The sequence below is a fragment of the Aphelocoma coerulescens genome, chromosome 5, assembly GCF_041296385.1.
Source record: "Aphelocoma coerulescens isolate FSJ_1873_10779 chromosome 5, UR_Acoe_1.0, whole genome shotgun sequence".
Lineage (NCBI taxonomy): Eukaryota > Metazoa > Chordata > Aves > Passeriformes > Corvidae > Aphelocoma > Aphelocoma coerulescens.
Window position 1 is genome coordinate 55,768,294 of NC_091019.1, and position 22,083 is coordinate 55,790,376.

General features: G+C 45.4%; 1 protein-coding gene across 1 annotated transcript in view; it reads left to right on the plus strand.

The window, feature by feature from the left end:
* Positions 1-517: 517 nt before the first annotated feature.
* The window catches only part of EVL (Enah/Vasp-like), a 147,935-nt gene continuing 126,369 nt past the window's right edge, over positions 518-22,083 (plus strand). The window contains exon 1 of the mRNA XM_069018251.1: positions 518-597. Within this exon, the coding sequence (XP_068874352.1) occupies positions 593-597 (5 nt within the window). The 5' untranslated portion in view covers positions 518-592. The remainder of the gene's footprint in view (positions 598-22,083) is intronic.

Here is a 22,083-nt window from a genome sequence, read left to right on the forward strand (position 1 = left end):
CATCCACAAAAGCAGCGGTTCTGAACGCAGGTGTACAGGACCCCCCCAGCACTGCGCAGAGAAGAGGTCTGCAACCTCGGCACTGCCCCGCTCCACCAGGGAACGGCTCGGGGAGCCCGGCGGAGCCCGGAGCCGCCGGTCGGTGCCGCACGCGGAGCGCGGCCGCTCCCGACCCCACCTGCGCCGGGCGGGGGACCCGGGCAGGGCCGGGCAGGGCCGGGCAGGGCCGGGGCTCCCCCGACACCCGCGGCGGGGGCGGCGCGGGGCGGGGCGGGGCGGGGGGGCGGCGCGGCCCCGCCGCGCGTGGGAGCGGAGCGGGGCGGGCGGCGGCGGCGGCGGCGCTTTGTCCTGCCCACACACACAGACACAAGCAGCGCAGCCGGGCGGGAGCCGGCAACATGGCCGGGCCGGCGGAGGGGCTGCCCGGCGCCGCGCTGCCCGGCTAGCGCCCAGGGGCCCGGCGCTGCCGCTGGGGCGGTGCCGCCGCCGGAGCCCCCCCCCCCCCCCTCCCCGTCCCGCCGCCGCCACCGCCCGGTCCCGGCCCCGGCCCCGATCCCGGCCCCGGCCGCCGCCGCCGCGCCCCGCCGGGAAGATGAGGTGAGTGCGGGCGGGCGGGGCTGCACCGAGCGCCGCGGGCAGGGCGCCCGCAGAGCCCCCTCCGCAGCCGTGGGGGGACCTCGGGGCCCCCGCGCGGTGTCACGCCGTGGGGGGTGGGGATTTCCTGTGCGAGTGGAAGGCGGAGGAGAGGTTAAGCAATGCGGCGCTTCCTAGTCCTTCACCGGATGGATAGTACGAGTGGGTGGTGACGTTTTTGGCGTGTTTGACTGTCGGTGCCTAAGTCCATCTGACAGATTATCTCGCGGTTACAAAAGGCTGTAAGCGTCTGTGAAACACTGCCGCGGTGTGCAGCCGGGATGTGCCCGGTGCTGCCGTGCCATAATGCTGGGATGTGCCCGGTGCCCAGCAGCCGGGATGTGCCCGGTGCTGCCGTGCCATAATGCTGGGATGTGCCCGGTGCCGCGGTGCCCAGCAGCCGGGATGTGCCCGTTCTGCCGGGCCGTGCAGCCGGGATCTGCCCGGTGCTGCCGTGTCCTTCAGCCAGGGATCCTGCCCTGTGCTGCCCTGCCCTGCTGCCGGGATCCGCCCGGTGCTGCCGGACCGTGCAGCCGGGATCTGCCCGGTGATGCTTGGCCGTGCAGCCCGGGGGGACGGCGAGACCTTCCTCGGGCGAAGGACCCCTGGGCGGGGAGAGCGGTGTGGGAGGAAGGGAACGAGGAATTCACCGGAGAAGGGGAGACGGGACATTTCTCAAGAGCATCCAGCATGGGCCGAGCCGGATCTCCCGGAGTCTCCCTCTCCTCAGGCAGTGGGTGCTACAGCTCGTAGTTTTCCCGAGGTCAATTTGTCATTTGTGAACAGGAAGGGCAAAGAAGCCCCACCAACCCAATTTCCTAGTGGAAGGATGGAGGGGAAACGTTATTTGGTTTGTTTTATGCTCGTCCAAACCTCTCTCTTTCCTCATTTATTCGAGTTCCCTTGAGCTGTCAGTGTCTCGGAGCAACCCAGCCCTGATTCATCTTTAATACTAGTGAATTTTTCCACTTAATTATTATCTTTAGCAAAGTAAAACTGCTTTGGGAAACCTTAAAAATGGAAATAACAGTTTGAAGCCAGATATCTTTCAGTGGTGCCTGATTCCTGAATTGCAAGGTTGGCATTGCTCCTAGCAAGTACAGTGGGAGTCCAAAAAAGCCTTCGCCTGCATTTACAGTTACATTTACTCCTGGCGCTATCATGTGTGTTGAAGACTTGGAGCTGCATCGATTTTTTTAGCCATTTACATTACCATTAATTTTCCTCATTTGCTTAAAATTGCATTCTTGGGGAGGGCCAAAAGCACACAAACCTGCTGTGTCATGTGTCTGGTGGTCTTGTGTCTCTGGTCTCCACACAAAAGGTGTGTCTGCGTCCGTCTCACCTGGTCTGATTAGAATGCGAGTCAGCGACCTCTGGGGATAAATCATCAAACACAACAGATGGTAGCGAAGTTTTCCCTTGCTCCCTCCTGCTCAGTTGGCAGCCCAGCTGGGAGAACTCTTGCCCCGTGAAGAAGGGTTGCTAGAGCTCTTTCCCCAGGAAGAGGGAAAGCTGACTTACTGACTCATAAGCACATCTTTCAGAACCCCAAGGAGGCACCACGGGCAGATTGGGAGGCTGCAGTGATTTTGGGTTTCTCCCATTGAAGATGTTCTGCACCACATGAATTTACACATTTGGTGGTTGCACTTTTTGTTGGAAGAGGGAGCAGGTGAGAGAGACCCACCCAGACAGACTGTGAATTAGGGTATCATAATGTACCCAGAGTAATCCCCACCAGGAGAGCTAGGGCACTCTCAGAGGAGGTCAGCCACAGGGTGTTTTGGAAGGAAAAAGCAGCTTAACTCCAGGAGAGGCTCCAGAACTTCCCCATATCCTCACTTTTGACAATGATGGAGGGGGTGCTTCTCTAGGTTGCACCCTCCCAGGCTGCCTCTGCTCTGGGTGAGGTGGCCGGAGCTGGTCTGTGTGTGCTGCTGGGCGTGTCCTTGTGCAGCTGCCCTTTCCAGCTTTCCCCATGTGACACTTGGCATCTTGCAGGTGTATCACGCTTCAAGTAGTCTTTTGTTATAAATACCACTTTTATACTTAATGTATATTATTTTTTGGGGGAGGGGGTTTAATGAATTCCTGATTTTAAAGGCTTCCATTACTGATTCTTTTCCCTTGCATATACAGACATTACTGAATAGGTTGTACTTGTCAGTAAACATGTGTCTGTAAATCACCTTTTCCAATAACAATTCTTGTTTAATAAATACAAGCTGTGTAATTCCAAAATACCCTGGCAGGCTATATAATCATTTAATAAAAACCTCCTTGAAACATTTGCTTAGCCATGTGTGTTTTATTTATGTCACTTTTTGTGGTGAATAGATTACAATGCTATTCTTTGCACATAAATTGCATTTATGTGATGGTTTCCATTTTTTGATGATTCCTAATGTTTTCACTTCAAAGGTATGAAGTGTGTGAATAGTGGGTGCACCACGCACCTTAGTAATAAAACAGATTATAATAGATGTTCTGTCTCAAAAGTGGATTAGGATCCCTGGGTGGAAAATGTTAAGGTGCAGAGGTGTTATTATTTTTTAGTATACAAAAATACTGCTTTAGTACAACAAATGTAGAGGTTATTTGACAGCAGATATTAATTTATTCTTGGAAGTAATAGAATTAGCTCACGTTTGGGAAAATGTCTATGAATATTGCTGTAGATGAAAGTAAAAATTTTAACATTCTGTCAAGAGAGGTGTAACCTGTCATTTCTTAGTCATGCTTGTAGTTTATAAGGCATCTGTGTTTCAGGGGTCCCTATTCTTAAAAAAAAAACCCAGATATAGCATTTTGGGTTTATCCCTGAAAAAATCTGTCTCTCTCTTTGCCGTGGCTGTAGTGAGTGTACATTTGCTCTCTGTGCTGTGGTCCTGAGGCAGTGATGGGGGGGAAGCCTCCCACTTTAAGCACTTAGGGTTTTTCTAAACAGAACATACAGTGAATATCCAGAGATGGAACCAGCCTCTAAACAGGATTATTCAGATTAAAACTGTACCTCCTTACTCTTTTGTGGTAACACGTGCTTTAATCCGAGTCAAAGTCATGAGTTCAGCACAGAAGTTATGGGGGAAAGCAGTGTCACGGAGCACCTTAATGTTTAGCTAAAGTCAGGCTTTTTGTTCTGATGCTTTTGTATGGCTACCAATGGGAAATCCAAAAAAGCTGTTGTGTTTAGCTCTAATTTAAATGGATGCAACAACATGTTGAGAAAAGGAGGACTGAATATTCATAGTACAAACCTGTTTTAATAACAGGAAGGTATATACATCATTCTTCTTAACCCTTTTGTTTTCAGACATAAGCAAGCAAAGTCTTTACATTTAAACCAATAAACACAATGTATGGAGCATTTCAGTGTCCTCCCCAGTTCATGAGATAAATCAAAAATCTTGCTAATTCTTTCAGTTTGAGTGGAGGGTAACTGGAGTTGTATCTATGCAGTGTTATTTTCTAACTTTTCTCTCTTTACCATTTCTTTCTGTTTGCATCTGTAAAAACCTAGAGAGAACATTATGTTTTTATTTATAATGTCATCAAAATTGGGGTTACCAGCCTCACTGTTTGTAGCTCAGAGTTTCCAGTATAAAAGCAGGAGCACACCCTGAGATGGATAATAAAATCAAGTTGTCTATAAAATATCATTTAACCTTGTCACTTAGTAATTGATTTCTGAGCTGGAGCAATATGCCTGTAGCTTAGCTAATTTTTGTTTAATTCGAAGGCTCTGTCCTGCCATGTTTTGACTCCTGCTGTGTGCTGTGGCATCGTGGTGTGTGGTTGTGGGTTCCTGGGGTCAGCTGGGAGCTGTCAGACCACCCTCCACAGCCCTGCCTTTGGATATGTTTAGCTTTGCAGCCTTTCAACTGTGCTGCACAGTTCTGCCAGCATCTCTCCATAGGAAAACACCCACCCCTTTGCCTGCCATGGTTTGGTCAGCAAAATCCCAAGTGTGGGTACTATGCTGCTGACAGAAAATTGCTTTTGTTAGCTCAGCCTTGATCTTTAGAGGGCTAGGTAAGCTCTAGCTGCAGACAAACTCGTTGTCAGCAGATTTTGGACCTCCACTGAAGGTTGCACCACGCTGGCTGTGCCCATGTAAAGGCAGCAGTGGTGTCTCATTGGGCACAGGCAACACTGGGTTTCCATCAGCATACCCTGTCAGGCTGTGGACCAGGCAGTCCAGCTGTGCCTCTTTCATGTATATTTTTAACTTATTTTTCCCCTCTCTAAAATAAAGCATAGACTCTGGATATCTTCTTGTGCAATCCCTCACTTTTTGGGTATTTTTTCTTGTATTTTTGTAGTGGTATAACCGAGCATGAAGGTAATCTTTCAAATGTGCACGTCTGTTTAACTCAATGTTGTGGGTTTGTGTGGTGTGTCCTTTCTGTCTGCTCCTGGGTCACTCAGACCTTGTTAAACAAGAGACAGCCCAGTGCAGAACAGCTCCATTAGAAGTGTGTCACAATTAAAGGTGTCTGCTTAGTCTGTCTGCACTTGGCTGGGTACTTCTTTGGGCAGTACACTACTCCTCTCTTTCGAAGTATTTTACTTTATGTATTTGTATTTCTTATAAGAAATCATCAAAATCTTTCCAAAGTGCAAACACAATTCAGTTTCAAATAACTTCCCATATCTTGCAAGTCAGCAGTTTTGTGATTTCTTTCCTTTTTCTTGCTATGTCATAGTTTCACTCAGTTCTGAACACTGTGTAAGGAGCAGTATGGAACCTCTTTAGAAAATATTTCTAAAGCTGCTGCCAAAATGAAATTAATTATAACTAATTTTCAATCCTAATAATTACAGAATTGAAATAAGTTGAGTTAAAATAAGTTGAATGAGCTGCAGGTGTTCTTTATCTGAGAAGGTCATTATAAATATTTCAGGGTTCTTTGCGGAATCAGGACCGTAGTATCAGCTCATCCTCTTTCTATTTACATTTAAAAAAACACTCACTGATGTTTTGGTATTGTCCTTCACTGCAGGAGGTAAGCAGCAAAAGCTGCCCCAGCTGTCCATCGCCCCCACATATTTTCTGTTTTCTTCATAGCCATTGCAGAACACTGGGGATCGATCCACAGTGCTTCCCTTCCTTTTTCATTTTCTCAGCCTTGTGGCCTGGGCTCAGTTTCTCAGGAGCAGGGAGGTGAGGTGGAGTAACCTGTGCCACCATTTCTTCATCTCAGCCCGTTGTTCGCCCTCAGGCAGATTTTGTCTGCAGTCACCTGCCCAAGACTTCCATTTCATCTGCTTTTTGATCTAATGTGCTGTAATGAGGGGAAACGACCAAAACCCACCACGGCACCCTTGATGGGTGCACCAGTAAAAGCCCTTGTCCCTGTCACAGTGCAGCCCTGATGCCACCCAGGGAGAAGACACCAGACCTTCAGACAGGCTGCCACACAACCTTGCTTGAGTTAATCTACCTTTTTCCTGGCTAATTAGCCCACGGAAAGCTTTGCAGTGTAAGGGCAGGCTGTTTCCCAGTGACTGGGCTGGTGCAGACATCTCTACCCTGCGCTGTAGGAGCCTCATGGTTCATCCATCACCTTCTCCCGGTGACAGCTCTGGGTTCCTGGGTGGGCATGCACATCACCCAGTAATATTCCAAGTGTGTTTCAGTCCAGGTTGCGACCCTGTGAAACTGAAAACAGTTTAATTCCCCCCGCCCCTCCATTTCTGGTGTATTTAGCACTACAGAATGCTTCTTCCTGTGAGACTTTGCATTTTAGCGTTGAGCAAACGCTTGGAGTATTTCTGACAGTCTTTCCCAAACCATTCATCAGTTGAGAGCTGTAGAAGTGTTAAGATATCTGTACTAGTTTGAAAACAAACCAGTGGGAGGCACCAAGTCAGAATAACAATTTAATGGGGAAAATTAAAGAAAAGGGAAAAAAGCAAGACTAAAAGAAAACACTGGTTCAAACTGACAGAGTCAAGATACAACCTGAGTCCCTGTTAGGCAGGGTGGTGGTAGCAGTCTGGTAGAATGGTGGTTGCAGTCCTCTGAAGCAGTGATCCTGTAGAGAAAAAAAAGGTCTTCTCTTCCTCAGAAGGTCCGGTGGTGGCTCTGTAGCTCCCGTCCTCTGGAAATCCAGTGGAAAGGGTTGTCTCTGGTGTTCAGTCTCAGATTATATCCACGATGGGATGCTTGGTTCCTCCCTCTGGGTGGAGCATCTCACAATGGGGTAATGAGTCATGAGGCCAAGTGTTGATTAGGCTCGTTAACAGAAGATAGTCCGGAGTGAGTTATCTCTGAGTCATGGGGCAGGACAATGATGGGCCATTAACAGCAAGATAGTCTGGGGGGAGAAGGCAAGGAAACACTGCCCCACCTGATTTCCACAGGTCATGAGGATGGTAATAGAATACACTGCAACCCAGGACAATATCTATCTATCTATCTTTATTAATCAGAGGAGACAGTGGGCAAGTCCTTACCAAAAATTTGAGCCTGGAAACCTTCACAGTTCTGACTATCCAAAGTGCCATTCTGTAATACCACAAGAACCAGCGAAGCATTACATTTCACTGGATATTTCACAGTCCTGAAGTTGTGGAGACATGTGGCTGCCAGAAACTTTTGACTTTCCTTCTTGATGCAGGCATTCAAGCCTTACATTTATTTTAAGTTCAGTGTTAGTTTATATAATTCTTCTGAGTTCCCATTCTTGTTCCCCTCAGCTGTGCCAATGTAGCCACGTGGGGTTTGGTAGGGTGAGCTGGGTCATGAAGTCTTTGCATAGGAAGACAAAAGAAGAGAAAATTCCCTTTCCATATGCAAAGGGTGTATATATACAGTAGGAGCAAGCAGGAAGCTGAAAGGTTGTGACAATGCTCCCTGACACCAGAAATGCTCAAGAAACCATTTCTTCGGGAAATGCTATTAGTACAAATTAAAATATTTCTTTTACTGAGAGAGATACTGCTCCTGCTCTTCCTTTTATGCTCTGCAGACCCTCCCACTGCAGGTTCCCTAAGTCTTTGAGGTACAAACTGTGTAGCCTAACTGTTGGTATGGATGAGCATTTTCTAACTACTGACCATGTTCCCTGTCCAAAAAACGTATTTTTTACCAGAGTTCATGATGGAGGTGTTTTTACTTGCCCTGAGTTATATATACTGTTTACCAGGAATTAAACACCTTTCTTAAATCACTGAACCTCCCTCCCTGACTGAATTTCCTGTGGGCTTTCATGTGATCACCCTCACAGTCAGCACTGGGGCTGGACCCTGGACCTATTTTGTAGAATCACAGAATGGTTTGGGTTGGAAGGGACTTTAAAAACCATGGACAGGGAACCCTCCACTAGACCAGGTTTCTCAAAGCCCCATCCAGGGATGGGCACCTACCACCACTCTGGGCAACCTGTTCCACTATCTCACCACCCTTATCATAAAGAAATTCTTCCTTATGTCTAATGTAAACCTGCCCTCTTCCAGTTTTAAACCTTTGCCCCTTGTCACCACAGGTCCTGGTAAAAATGTCTCCATCTTATGTCTTATAAGCCCCCTTTGAGTCCTGAAAGGTGCATTAAGGTGTCCCTGGAGCCTTTTATTCTCTGGGCAACCCCCTCAGCCTTTCTGCACAGGAGAGGTGCTCCAGCCTGCTGATGATCTTTGGCCTTTTCTGGACCCACTCCAACAGGTCCCTCTCTTTCCTGTGCTGGGGACTCCAGAGCTGGATGCAGCAATGCAGGGGGGATCTCACCAGAATGAGGTAGAGAGGCAAAATCCCCTACCTCTACCTGCTAGCCAACCCTTTCTTGATGCAGCCCAGCATTCAATTGGCTTTCTGGGCTGTGAGCACACATTGCTGGCTCATGTCCATGTGCTGATTTGTTCTGTGGAATCTCCTCACCACTGAGTTCGATCTCATTTAGGTAAGCAGTTCATTCCCCAGGCAGTAGGTGTCATTCCTGCAACTTGAGATCTCACAGTTGTATTTCTGTCTTTTTTCAGCTTCACATAGGTGTCAGGATGGATAGACATCTTTTTCTGTGAAAAGAGAGTAAAAAAGAAAAAAAACAACAAGGCAAGCTGTGTAATACTGTGACTCACAGTGTGCCACGGCTGCAGGCACAGGGAGATGCTCCAGCAGTTTGTGTTTCTGCAGCAAGGCTGGTCAGACCCTTATTGTTGGGGTGAGCTGCATGGAGCAGGCAGACTGGGCTTCCTCAGCTGGTCTGCAGCTGCTAAATTCTTAACCTTTTTGGCATCATTGCTTTATCTGCTGGAGGATGACAATTCTTACCTGAGAGGGAATTAAGATGATTAAGTAGCTGGGTCTCAGTCTAGCACAGGATTTAAGGCTTAAGTTTGGTCCTGTTGAAGTCCTTGCTTTGCTAGATTGAAGTCTCCTGTTCAAAAAGCATTTCTGAGGATGACAACCATATTTATAGTAAGTGCTAAGCAATACAGCAAAGTTCATTGTGTATTGCCATCCATTCATTCCTTCCTCCCCTTTCTTCTTTTCCCGTTCCCATCGTTCGCTGCTTCTTAGTCAGCATGTGTGTTGCTTCCTTCCTTTATCCCTCATCAGTAAGCCACTCCCTCAGTAATGAGGAGATCTAGAAAATACAGTGGAACTAACAAGAAGCAGGGCTGTGGCCACCATAATCCCTTTAATTGCATGCTGAATGCTTTTCTTTCCACAGCTGTACACGGTTCAGGAGCTTGGCTGCAGAGATGTTCCGAGGGTGTGCATTTGCATGCAACAGGAATGGCTGAACACACCCAGGGCTGCTGAATGCTCATGGTGAAAGGATAGCTTAAATACGTAAATTCAAGTGTAAAAGCTGTAGTTGGAAATGTCTGTTACATGTGTGCTGGATGAGTAGGAATATGTCTTCAGCACTGAACACACTAGCACTGCTCAATTCAAGGTTTGTAGTCCAGAGGACATCAAAAGAGAGATAAAAAATGCCTACAAAAATATTAAAAATCAGAAACAAGGCAGTTAAAAATCATCCCCATATGCACATATTTCATGCAGCTTGCATATGTGCACCTATTCCCGTTAGCTCCTTACTATTATTATTACCCACTTAAAATACTTTTGATACTAAAATCATCATTTTATTACATGGCTCTGTTTTGTCTGTCACTCTAGTTCCCACCTGCCAAACAGTAGTGGGATTTGAGATAATCTGTGAATTTCTTTTTGAAAAGGATTTGTGATTTAAAATGAGAGAAATACTGGACGAGTGTATTTTGACAGAATGAGGTAACTTTAATATTATGACTTCGTCATGAATTAGTGTTGAGTGCTGCAATACATTTGCATGCTAATCTTTCTTTTAATTAACTAAATACATCACCCTAGGTGAATGTAAGTCAGTTTTTGATCCCACAGCTGTTATGCTGAGAAGTAAGGGTTGAATCATCCAAATAAAGCAGGCTTCTCGGGCAGCTAATTTTTTGACTATTCAGTAAGTGGAAGAGAGAAGACATGGATGTATATGTTCATTTCACCTGTATGCTTAATAAAATGTCCTTTATCTGTCCCTGTTTGTTGTTTTGCTTGTCTGGTAGTGAGAACCATCTAAGAGTAGGTGGAACAAAGAGCCACATCTCTTCATCACACTTCGGCACGTGCAGTGTTGTCCATTAGAGGTGCTGCTTTGTCACCTACTGCCACAGTGATCCATAACTCACAACACCAGCTCAGATTCCACTGGTAGCCCAGCATTGTGATGGATCCTCCCAGAGCCTGACCTACTGCCTCTTGGCTTTGTGTTTATTTGTTTTAATTGGCACTGAACTGTCAAACCTTAGTTCACAGCATTTGGAATCACACACAGCTGCCTCCAAGGCTGTGGTGAGGGGTTATGCCCAGGGATGTCTGGTTCATCACACACCTGGGAGCAGTCCAGAGGCACTTGCCTGTACCTGCAAGTCAGCCTGGAGCCATCAGCCTCCATCCTTGGGGATTTCAGCTGCCCACATCTAATGCCAGAGGCAGGGAGAAAGCTGGCTGATGCTACGGCATTAAGGCCCTAATCTTGAAAAGACTTGTACACATTCTTGACCTTATTACTGGGAACACCATCCTTGATGTTTGTGAACCTAATGGCCAGCGTGATAAGACCACTGACCATAAATTTAATTGTATGTGCAAGTATTGAAGGGGTTGGGGTCTGATGGAGCTGTAAAGGCTCTCTTCTTCATTTGAGGGCAGAACTCAGCAGGGGGAAATTTGTAGCTTTTAGGAAGGGAGACAAAATTTACCTTATTCCTGTCCTCTGCATGGAAGTCCTTACCTTTAACATATACAAATAGGAACATAAGCATGTTGTTTAAGATATCCCCCTCACCCCCAATGAACAATTATTACCTGAAGACCTGTCAGTAAGTCAAAAACAACCCCAGCCCTTGGGGGAGTGGAGGAGGCGGGCAGGTGGTACAAGGAGCAGGTTTGCTGGGAAACAGTGTGGAGGGCTGGGGCTACCAGAGCCATCCTAGCAAGGCAGGTGAGGTGGGTCCTTCCGTTTCAGGGGTTCACAAACAAAAATGGAAATAAGAAGGGAACAGAAAGATGATCAGAGTGTTCAGCATAGCTGAGGAGTGTGTGTGTCTTACTGGGGGGTCCCCCAGGGCTTGTTTTATTGACCCCAGGGAAAGCCTCCTCATTTTATATTCCTCAAGATGTGACCCAAGGGTGAGCTGCAAGGGTCTGCTTGTCTCTTCTGTCCTGGCTTGCTAAACAAAAATAGTCCTGGAACTGCAAGACTGGAACCCTTTGCAGGAGCTCAAAAAACCTGAGCCAGCATACTATTTTAAAATTTCATGGTATTTAATATGAGAGTGTTACAGAAATAGCAGAGGGGACACTGAGCCAGCAAGCTAGGGAACGTGGAAAAAGTTTGTAAGATCAATAAATGCACACAAGGACATTTCTCTAGCTATGAAGTGTGTTCGGAACTGTGCGGGGTGAATGCCTCGCGTGTGCATTTAGCTGTTACCTCTATTCTGAGTACTGGTGCAGGTCTGGTTTAGTCAGTTCTCCCAGTTTCCAGCTGGCTCAGTCTCCTGAATCAGTTCTCCAAGGAGCTGTGTGAATGTCTGTCAGCACCATACCAGTGGGAGTGGCAGAGAAGGCTGTGATGCCCCACAAGGCAGCAGGGCAGCCAAGTGGAAATGATGCTCCGTGTCTGACCCTCCACGCAGTGCTGACTCCATCCTTGCAAGACCTTGCATTTAGATCACTGCATGGTCTGATTAACCTGGTGGTTTGCTAAGGATTTCCATGCTAAATTGCTGAAACAATAGTCCTTCTTCCTCACCTAGGAATGTTTTCTATGGTTTCCAGTCTCTGATCTCTTTGTCACTTTGATCAAAGTCTGTCACTGCAACCTTAGTTGCACCCTGATGCCAGCTGTCATCTGTTGTTGCTATCAGGGCCTCTTCATCATCCTTTTGCTTCAGAGGTTTGGACACCTTTTGTGACTCTTAAAAGATTATAGTCCTGAGTGGACACTGCAAAACAAACAACACAGCTAAAGGTTCCCTGAAAAAACATTTAAAGGTATGCCTGGGTATTAAAGGTTAAGCCTGACCTTGCAAGAGCCCTTGTCTTCTATTTGAATGCAGTGGGATTATAATCTAATATCAATTTCCATCTCTGATTCCCCAACACCCATCTCAGTATGATAGGCCTGAACTGCAGTTCAGTTTCACAGATGGTACCTGCATCACAGAAAATATTAGATGACTAGTGCCCTAAATACGACAGAGTGCATTTGTCTACACATCTGTGTGTACAGAAAAATCTCTTTAATGGTAAAAAGCATAGTCACGTAAGAAGAATGTGAAGGGAGCTTGCTAGAAGACTCAGTGGTGACTTTTTAAGTGTTGGAGTAGGGTAAGCAAAATGAGAAGACCTTAAAACTGTGAATGAATATGGCAACTCAATGTAACATGTCTGCCTAAAGCAGGCTTTTATGATTTTTTGTTATTTTACTACAAACAAGAACTTTGATAACTGCTGTGTTTTCCCAACAGTACAAAACATGTCAGATATTTTCGTGACCTGCTATTTAAAAAATAACCATATCAAATGCTTCAGCTTCCTTGAGGATTGTTGCATTTTCCTTCAGGACATGCATTTCTCATGGGCCACCAACATCTGTTCAGCTGTTGCAGTGCGGGAGGATGAAGTCAAGGCTTGCAGGGTCTGATTTTCTCTCCAGCCTCTGGGCACCAGAGGAGCTTTAGTGAAGACAGAGACAGGAGAGAGCCTTCATGGAGAGTGAGCATGCAGCAGCCCTGCCAGTGTGTCCTCAGTGGGATACACAGCTTCGGGTACCCCTTTCCTGTGGGGTGAATTCATGGACAGCTCAAAACTCTTGATTTGGAGGGGAATTTTTCTAGCATCTCCTCAAGTTTTTGCTGTCTCTCTCTATTCTAAAGCTGTCTGAACAAAGATTTGAAGGAAAACTAAGCCAAATGACCAAAAAAGTGAATGTAAAGTAAATTAGGTAAACTAAACTAAACCATTGTATATATTATCTGATTCAGCATTCAAGTGACCTTAATTTAATTAAGCTTAATTCTTACATCAGAGTAAATGATACTAAATATGAAATAGGGTTGATTTAATTAATGATGAGTGTGTCTGCAGGGATCTAATATGGTTTGATTCATTACAGAAATGTTAATTCAGATTACCTTTCTAGAGTTTTCTCATGTAGATAAACCTTACAGGATGGTTTATTAGTTATGCCTAAACCGGTGTAATTGTGTGTTTATTCCCCCTTGGCTCTAGAAGGACCTTCCCACTGCTCTCCTCTTGTGGCAGTGCATGAGCACTTTGTTGTGGGATGTTCTGTTAATTTGTTAATCCAGGCAAAGGAAATTCATCAGTTTTCTTGTCTTAGTCACCCTTTCACCTGATTCGTGGCTGCGTGGTGCTCCACAGGGTGAAAACAGGAGTGTGAATGTGTGATCAAGGTGGAGAGGGTGGGAACTCACCTCAGGTCAATGCTTTGTGCACGAGACACCCTGCTTCCACCCACACTGTTGGGTTACATAGCACATGGACAGAAAAAATTAGCTTTGCTGGAGTCGCTTAAAGTCACATACCACCAAATTAGATTTTCTTGGTGTTTAGGTACAACTGTGACATATTGCTTGGCTTTGGCTTGTACTCTTCTCCTCTGGCTTTTTGTCTCCTTTGTGCCTCAGTAGTACTACACAGCATGTAGCTTCTGAACAGCTCGTGCCCTCAATACACACGAGCTCTACTGACCCACTTCCTGACTGCTTTTCTTCCTTTTCTGTTGGTGTCCCTGAAGTTCTGTGAGTATACTTTTTGCTGTATGATTATGAACGGAATGGACACACCATAATTGTGAAGATGGGATAGCTGGAGTGGCTGAGACCTGCAAGTCTTTATGTAGGGTGTTTTATTAGGATGGACTTTATTTTCAAAGAATTGTGCAAAACGGTGCTGTGATTCAAGTGTAGAACTTGAACTGAAGCACCTGATCATTTTCAACAATTTCCCAAGCTGAAAATACTGGAGAGGCTTGAGGAGAGGAATGGATGGTAAATATGAACTAGATACAACAACGATTATCTAATTCCATATCTTGGGTTTGTTTCTTTATTTCTCTGAATAAGGGTAAACTGGTATTTGAAGAATAGAGAAATTCTCCAAAACATGTCCTGAAATTTGACATGAACCTTAACTTTGATGCAAAAGCCTCTGAACTTTGGAAAGTGAGGTGGAATATAATAATTTGCTTCAAAATTCACTTAAGGTCTATCCCCAGAGTACTAGGAAATGGTGGCTGTCCCTGCTAGCATCTTCACACTTTCTGGTTTCAGTTTGCATCAGGAATCACTCCCAAACAATGGCCAAAGCAGTGCTGTCAGTCTCTAGAAGCTTCCTGTGATTATTTGGTTCATTCTGTCTGAAAACCAGGCTTTGAAACGACCGAGCTGTGCCCATCTCATCCTGTTGGAATATCAGCACACCCAGACACATAAACAATGTGCTTCTTCACGAGGCAATGAAAATCAGTGAGGCTTTGAAAAGACATAGTCTTTAAAGTCATGGCCTTATTTGGGAAGTTGCAAGAAGCTTGGCTGCCACAAGAGAATATTTTGGCTCCATGACAGTTTTCTTTTATATGGTTCTTCAGTGAGGAATCTCCTGGGTTTGTGCAGTGATAGCTTGCAAGTGTTGTGTGTCTTTTTTACCCCTTCCCAGGAATATTTGCTTGAGGAGAAACCAGTATGTTGGTAAAAAGAGGCCAAAGCAGGTTTTCAAAGATAAAATAAAAATTTCCCGGTATTTCAGTATTCCTGAGCAAACTCACATGTTTTTATTGTAATTACTTCTCTATACTCTTTTTATTTCTCACTACTCATTTGTTGAGTGCTGCCTTCTGTTTATGTAAGTGTGGGATTGTTTAGGAATAATCTGGTCTGACATCACACTTTTGATCCTTACACTCCTTGGGAACATTTCCTGCATGTTCCTAACGCCTTGGGAACTGTGGTGGGATAAAAGAGTCTGCATGATAAAGATAAATAATAAACTGAAGGGAGAGTGTCAGAGACAGAAGCATTTTAGTCTTGGAATTGTTTGGGGAGAAAGAGAGAGGAGAGATTATCTCAGCAGCATTTTGAAAGGGTTTCAAAAGAGGTAGTTGAAAAAGAGAAAGAGGAATTAGAGAAGAAAGGTGTGATTATAACCTAAAAATCACTGTGGCTGTTTCTGAATCCCCTGTCTATATGATACAGAGGTGGAATATAAAATTACTTCAGAAACTTAAGCTGCACAGTTTAGTGAATTCTGAAGGAAGAAGGGCCTTCAGGCCACGCTGATGTTGGAGACCTGGGGCACAGTGATGAAGAATGCCAGATGGATCTGTCACAACATGGATACCAGAAAGGACACCCTCAAGCATCAACAATACTCTTAAATAATTATATGTTTTGGGGAAGTTGAGAAGTGGAGGGGAAGAGGGTGAGGTCAATACAGTCTGGTTGTGGGACTAGTACCTAGCCTTCAGATTTTGCTTCCTACAAAGGCTACAAAATACCCTTCACCCCAGGATATTGGATCCTCTCCTCCAGCATCTTTATTGGGCTTCCCTTGACCTGTTCTTGTCATTCCTGTGCTTGTACTGACCCAACAATTTCAGCTTTTTTTGCTCTGTCCAGTGCCTTTCTACTCCTGAGGAGGTGGGGAGGCAGCTGCACAGGCTGGGCTCTGTCCCCAGCCCTGCACTGCAGTGGCAGAGGTAATATTTGGCTGGTGCTGGTGTGTCTTTGGAGAAAGGGCAGGGGGAGAGGGCAGAGTGCCTGGAGCAGAAGCAACCCAGGGGTCCAGCATAATACGAACATCACTTAATATTGTGTGCATCTAATACCAGCCTGAGGTGGCAAAAGGGGCAGTGCCCGTGGCAGTGGATGGGAAAGAAAGAGGAAACTTGAGAGAGCTTGGGCTATTTGCAGCCAATGTGAGGAATGCATCTAGGAATGCAGGGCTGGAAGGAGCATGTGTCAGGCCAATGTGCAGTGCTCTGAGAGAGAAATGTGAGTGAAAATGTTGAAGAATAGGGATTCTTGTCTGTGGCTAGAAACCTAGAAGGAATTTCAGGAGCAAATGGAATAATTTTTGGATAGTATTTGAAGTTTTGTAATAATTTCTCATTTTATGAGTCTTGTGAATTGATTTCCAGAGCCTGGCTATTTCTGTCTTCCCTGTCAAGGTCATTGGGATGCACTGGTAGCTTCATTCATTAGAAGTTAGCTAAGCTGGGATTTGACTAGGATGTTTATCTGGGGTGACCTGAACCATTTGCTTCAGGAAGTCATTCATACCTAAAAAGACAAATGTATCTCATGTTAAAGGACAGGTCATGCTCACCTCTCTTTCCCTCCAAAGATGAGGGAAGTAGGATTTGACTCATGAATAAATATTTAATACTTGAAGATATGAGTCAGTTGTCTGAACTCAGTTGGTGCCCAGTTCCATTTCAAATGATGTGGAGTATCCAAGTGCTAGATGTGTGGCTGGTGGCCATGACCAGAGCCCAGCTGGATGCCAGACACTGTACACATGCTCAGACCCCTGGGTTTGAACCCCAAGCAATGCTAGGCAGGATGGCAGCAGGAATAGGCGATGTTTCAGCTGTGAGCACAGCTGGGAGGGAAAAGCTTTTGTTTGCTGCAGTTTGCTGTGGGGTTTGGTGTACAAATACGAGTCAGTGGAACTAAAGCCAGATCTCTGTGATTGCAAAACCCACTCCTGATTTCCCCTTCTGTCCTTTCCTGGTCCTGGTTACCTCCTTTGTGCAGTTTTGGGATGGACAAAAATGTATCCCGTTGCTTTTCCCAAGGTTATGACCTGATTGTGGGGCAGACGGGATGTGTTCTGCATGGCTTGCCTGTTAGTCTAGCCTAAGTGATGAAAAGGGCCCCTCAGCACAGGTAGGGAGGCAATTGGTGTTGTACTAAGCTTGATTCATGGTAGTATAGGGCAATTTGTACTACTGCTCCTTACTTGGCTGTAAAAATGCTACCAGCTCTACCACAGGTAGTTAATCATGGTTGTACAGGCTAAATAGGCAGTTTTTTTAAAGAGAGAGTGAGAAAATGGGATCATTCTGTTGAGAAATGATAAGCCATGCAATTATAGCTGGGTGAGTAGTGTACATGTGTGGCCTCCTGTTCTGCTCTCCCTCCCCAGCTGTCCTGGTTTCTTCTGGCTGGGTCTTGAGCAGAAGTAGTAGATGGCCAGGGCTTATGGCTGCTGGATTAGGTCACAATAATGGTTTGATTTGTTGAAGACCTCCCTAGTTCAGACTGTGCATTGAGCAGAGGTCTGGGGCCTGGCAGAGCCAAAAAGAGAATTCAGACTCCATCAGTAACTTTGCTACACAGTCCTGAAGCAAATAGTGGGGCTTTACTCGCTATTCCAGCCACCACCTCAGAAATCCTGTTTCTATTATAGAAGATATAGGAAGACTAGGAGATGCATGGAAAATGCTGGTTATAGAACACAAAACAAAGTGCCCCAAACATGGGGTCTGTGTTAGTGTTTTGCTTTTTTATGAATGTTAGTGCTTGTCCTTTCATTAGGAAATTGAATCTCATCCCTGCTACCAGTGGAAACTGGGGAACTTATGATGTTCAGATGATGTGGGGTCCTAAATGCTGCCTGAATTCATGGACTGTGTAAAGGCTTTTGCTGTGATGCATTTTTTGTAATTTTTATTCATTTGACCCTAACGTGTAACATGAAGCTTATGTTAAAAAGGTATTTTTGTGTTAATTTTGACACATCCTTTAATTAAAGAGTCCAACCTAATACTGTTTCACTGAAAAAGCCAGTGGACCCTCTCCAATGTGTCTGGCAGGAGCAGCAAAAAGCAGAAACTGTGATATTTCTCAGCTTCTTAAACAAAAACAAACCAAAATCCCACAGTTTTTCAATCTTCAGTCTTTCTTTATGTGAAGAACAAGTGAGGGATAGAAACATGATATTCAAAACAATACTTTGCAACATAAGTTTTCTGCTTTGGTTTTGATTTGCCATAGAATATCATAAAACATTTCCCCTTGCTAGGTCTGGCTCAAAAATACTGGTTCTTACTGGATGCCCTGAGAAGACATTGGTGAGGTTGGCACATATCCATTGACCCTCTGCAGAGGTCAGCATGGCCAAGCATTTCAGAGAAAGGCCCCCCTGAGGTGTCTCCTGGGTTGCAGAATATACTTGTGGCCACCCCTAACTTTCCTCCAGCCTTAAAGGAAGACGGTAGCATGAAGTCTCAACATTGTGGACTAATTGTGTCAGTGGTTCTCATTAAAGATGATGTAGAGTCTTCCTCTCCTATGTGTGCTTTCCTTAGGGAGCAGGCATTGTCAGTAAGTAAATTCCACACGAGGAATCACAAAAGGGAAGGGGTTGTGGGAATGACCTGATGTTGCTTGTGGAACATCTGCTGTAGCAGCCAGACACACTTCGGGAGTAAACTGTTCTGTGCCCAAGGGATGGGAAGGTCCTGCTCACAGAACCACAGAGTTGTGGAGGTTGGCAAGGACATCTGGAGATCAGAGTCCAACACCTGCTCAGGAACTTGTCCCATTGAGTTTTGAATATCTCCCAAGAGGGTGATGCCAAACTTTCTAGGAAACCTGTGCCAATGTTTGAGCACTCATGGTAGAAAAGTTTCTTCTTATTTCTGAATTGAATTCCCTGTATTTCAAAATTTGTACCTGTTACCTCTTGTCCCATCACCTCTGAGAAGAGACTGACTATCTTCTTTACTCCCCCATTGTGTATTTTTACACAGTGGTGAATGTGTCTATAATGATGTGATGTCAAAAGCCTTGCTGGAGTCAAGACTTGTCCATGCAGAGCAGGCCAGAACCTGGCTGGTGTGACAATGGTGTCACCCTCCTCTGGGTAGAAGCACAGCTCCAGTGGCACCACACACTGGCAACTCCCTCCTGCCAGCGAGGTCATTTGGGTTAGTGTGTAAAAGTGCTAGTGAGTGGTAGGCTGTAATGAAGCCTTGGAGGAATCAGAACTTTCTGTGTTCTCATGGGAGTGAGGAAATGTTGTTCTGAAATCGCCACAGCTTAGGTCTGGTGCTGCTGTCAGAAGCTGTTTTCTGAACAAAGAATTCCACAGTGTGTGTGAATAATTCCTGCATACATTTAGTATAACATCTTTTGCATCAGTTGCAAGGGAAAGAAAAACTTGTGGGTGTTTTTTTTTGTAGGAAGAAGAGGGAGAATACATGCTAATGTGATAGCAATGCAGCTCAGTTTTGGCAGATCCTCCATCAACAGCACCTTACACTGGATAACCCCCACATGTAGCAGCCTTCCAGTACCTGAAGGAGAGCTGGAGAAAGACTTCTTACAAGGGCTTGTAGTGATAGGCCAAGGGGAATGGCTTCAAACTGAAAGAGGGGATGTTTAGATTAGATATTAGGAAGAAATTCTTTACTGTGAGGATGGTGAGGCCCTGGCACAGGTTGCCCAGAGAAGCTGTGGCTGCCCCATCCCTGGAAGTGTTCAAGGCCAGGCTGGATGGGTCTTGGAAGAACCTGGTCTAGTGGAAGGTGTCCCCACCCCTTGCACATGTTGGAATGAGATGATATTTAAGGTCCCTCCCACCCCAGACCATTCTATAATTCTATGTTCCAGGTGAAATTCCAGGCCTTGCTCCAATCTGAGCTTTCACATTATGCATATCTAAAATCCCTGTAAGCCAACAGGTCTGAAGACCTGGGTGCTGTGATCTTGAGCTGCAGAGAGCTTGCTCAACAGATAGGTCAGCCATGGAGTTTTATCAACTGCAGTGAGGTACCTTTGGCCAAGAAGCAGAGCTATACAACTTAGCCTTCATTTTTCTCTTGTCCACATCCTGCCATCTAACTAGAGAGTGCAGAGGTGTAAGTGTTACAACCCACCCTAGAAGGCAAGGGTAACCCAGGCTCTTGTTAATAGATCCCTTGGGGCAGATTAGAGGGAAAGGACACTGAATGATCAGTGTTTGTAAATACACACATGCAGGGCTCATTGTAGAACAATTTGGTTGCACAGGAAAACAGGTATGTAGCCACTTTGGTTGTTGTTATCTATAGCAATATGGCAATATGAAAGCATAAAAGTATCACTTAAGAAAATGTATAAGAAAGAGAAAGAAAAGATGAGAGTAGAAAGATCTCACCACCCACAGGTCTCACACTGAGGCTTGGTTGTTTTATTTTTGATGTTTGTTGGTCAAAGGGATGGTTGCAGACTGATTCCATCAGGTGATGGTGGTAATCCCAAATAGGCAGCAGAGAAAAATCCCCAACACCCACCACCTATTGGGTTTATATTGATTCAGGTTCAGGTAGGAATGCCCAGGTACCTCCCTTGGGGCAGGAACTTTAAACGGATGATGTAATGTTGTGGATCATGGGACACTGCGGGAGTATTTGGCACCTTCTGAGATGTTACATCTGCCTGTTACATCAGTGGTTGAGTCCATTATAGCCCATTATGGCCCATCAGCAGAGATTAAAACCTTCAGGCCACGGTACTGCCCGGCAGGGGAGTTATCACAGCTGAGTTCACTGGAGTAAGGACAAGGAGACAGAATCCTCCTGGCGGGGTTTGCCTCCTTCCTTACCTCGCTCAACACCAGCTGTAGCCTGCAGGGCTGTGCTCACCCCCTGCACCTGGACTTTTCCCCTGAATGTCTGGGCCATCAGCATTCCAGTTTCTCTTCCAGTACCACTTGTGGATACATTCCTCTCCCCAGACCTGGATGATTTGACAATAATATCCCCATTATAGTATCACATGTTCCTGTCACAGTCCAAATTCCAGTTGATAGGTGTATCAGCTGGAGCTGTGGGCTTCAGGGGTGGTCACAGGTGGACAGCTGTTGCTTTGCAGTTTGCTCCAGTGGGCAAAAGCCCTTCTATGATCTTGGAAATGTTTAAGCCACTAACTGTTTCAGTCTCTCACAATGAGAAGACCCAGTTGTTACTAGGAATGCTCTTCTAATGTTTACCAGAGAAAATGTTTAGTAGACACTGATATTTTCCATGCAGAATAACTTCTGTCTTGCCAGTATACTTGATACTGAGTCCCAAATTCAGGTAATAATGTGCCCATTTGTGTGGGGGAAGTTGCTTGGTTCATGGTGGCTGCTGCTTTTGCCTGCAAGCATGCCACTGTACAGTTGTCTTCCTTGGAGATGACAGGAAGCCAGGGTGTTTGTGGTGGTATGTGTATTTGTATTCATGTCTGAAGTACACAGGTGTGTTTGTTGGGATGTGATGTATACACCCCACATGAGCATCCAAATGTTTTATTTTGAAGTGCCTTTTAGTGGATGACCATGGCTTATTGACTCTATTTTCAGTTCCACTGACATTTCATTTGATAGTGCTGATAATGCTGGTCGAGTTTTAGCCTCTCACTTCCCTTTTTTCCCCACTTAATCCCTCACAACTTGGAAAAAGTCAAATTGACTATTTTCAGCTGGCTTTAAGGAAGTTTCCAACATACATTTATTTTCTCTGATAGTGTCTTCTGTGTTATGCTCTGTGTTTGTACAGATACTAATCAGCAAAGATGTGGCAGGTGTAAGACACTTTGGCTGTCAGGTGAATATTGAGGCAGTGTAATTCATTATTACAAAGTGGACTTCTGTTTGCAGCATGATTCAAATTTTTCTGTGCTGAACTGAAAAAAAAAGGTTGATAATTGTTTATCTAGGAGAAATAATACATTACTGCCTTGCACTTCAAATTTGTATAGCCTTGTCCCTTTCCTTGGAAGGGATTTCTTTCTTTGTTTTTAATCAGTAGGGTCATAGAATGGTTTGGGTTGGAAGGGACCTTACAGACTATCTAGTTCCTATCCCCCTGCCATTGACCTTCCACTAGTCCAGCTTGCTCA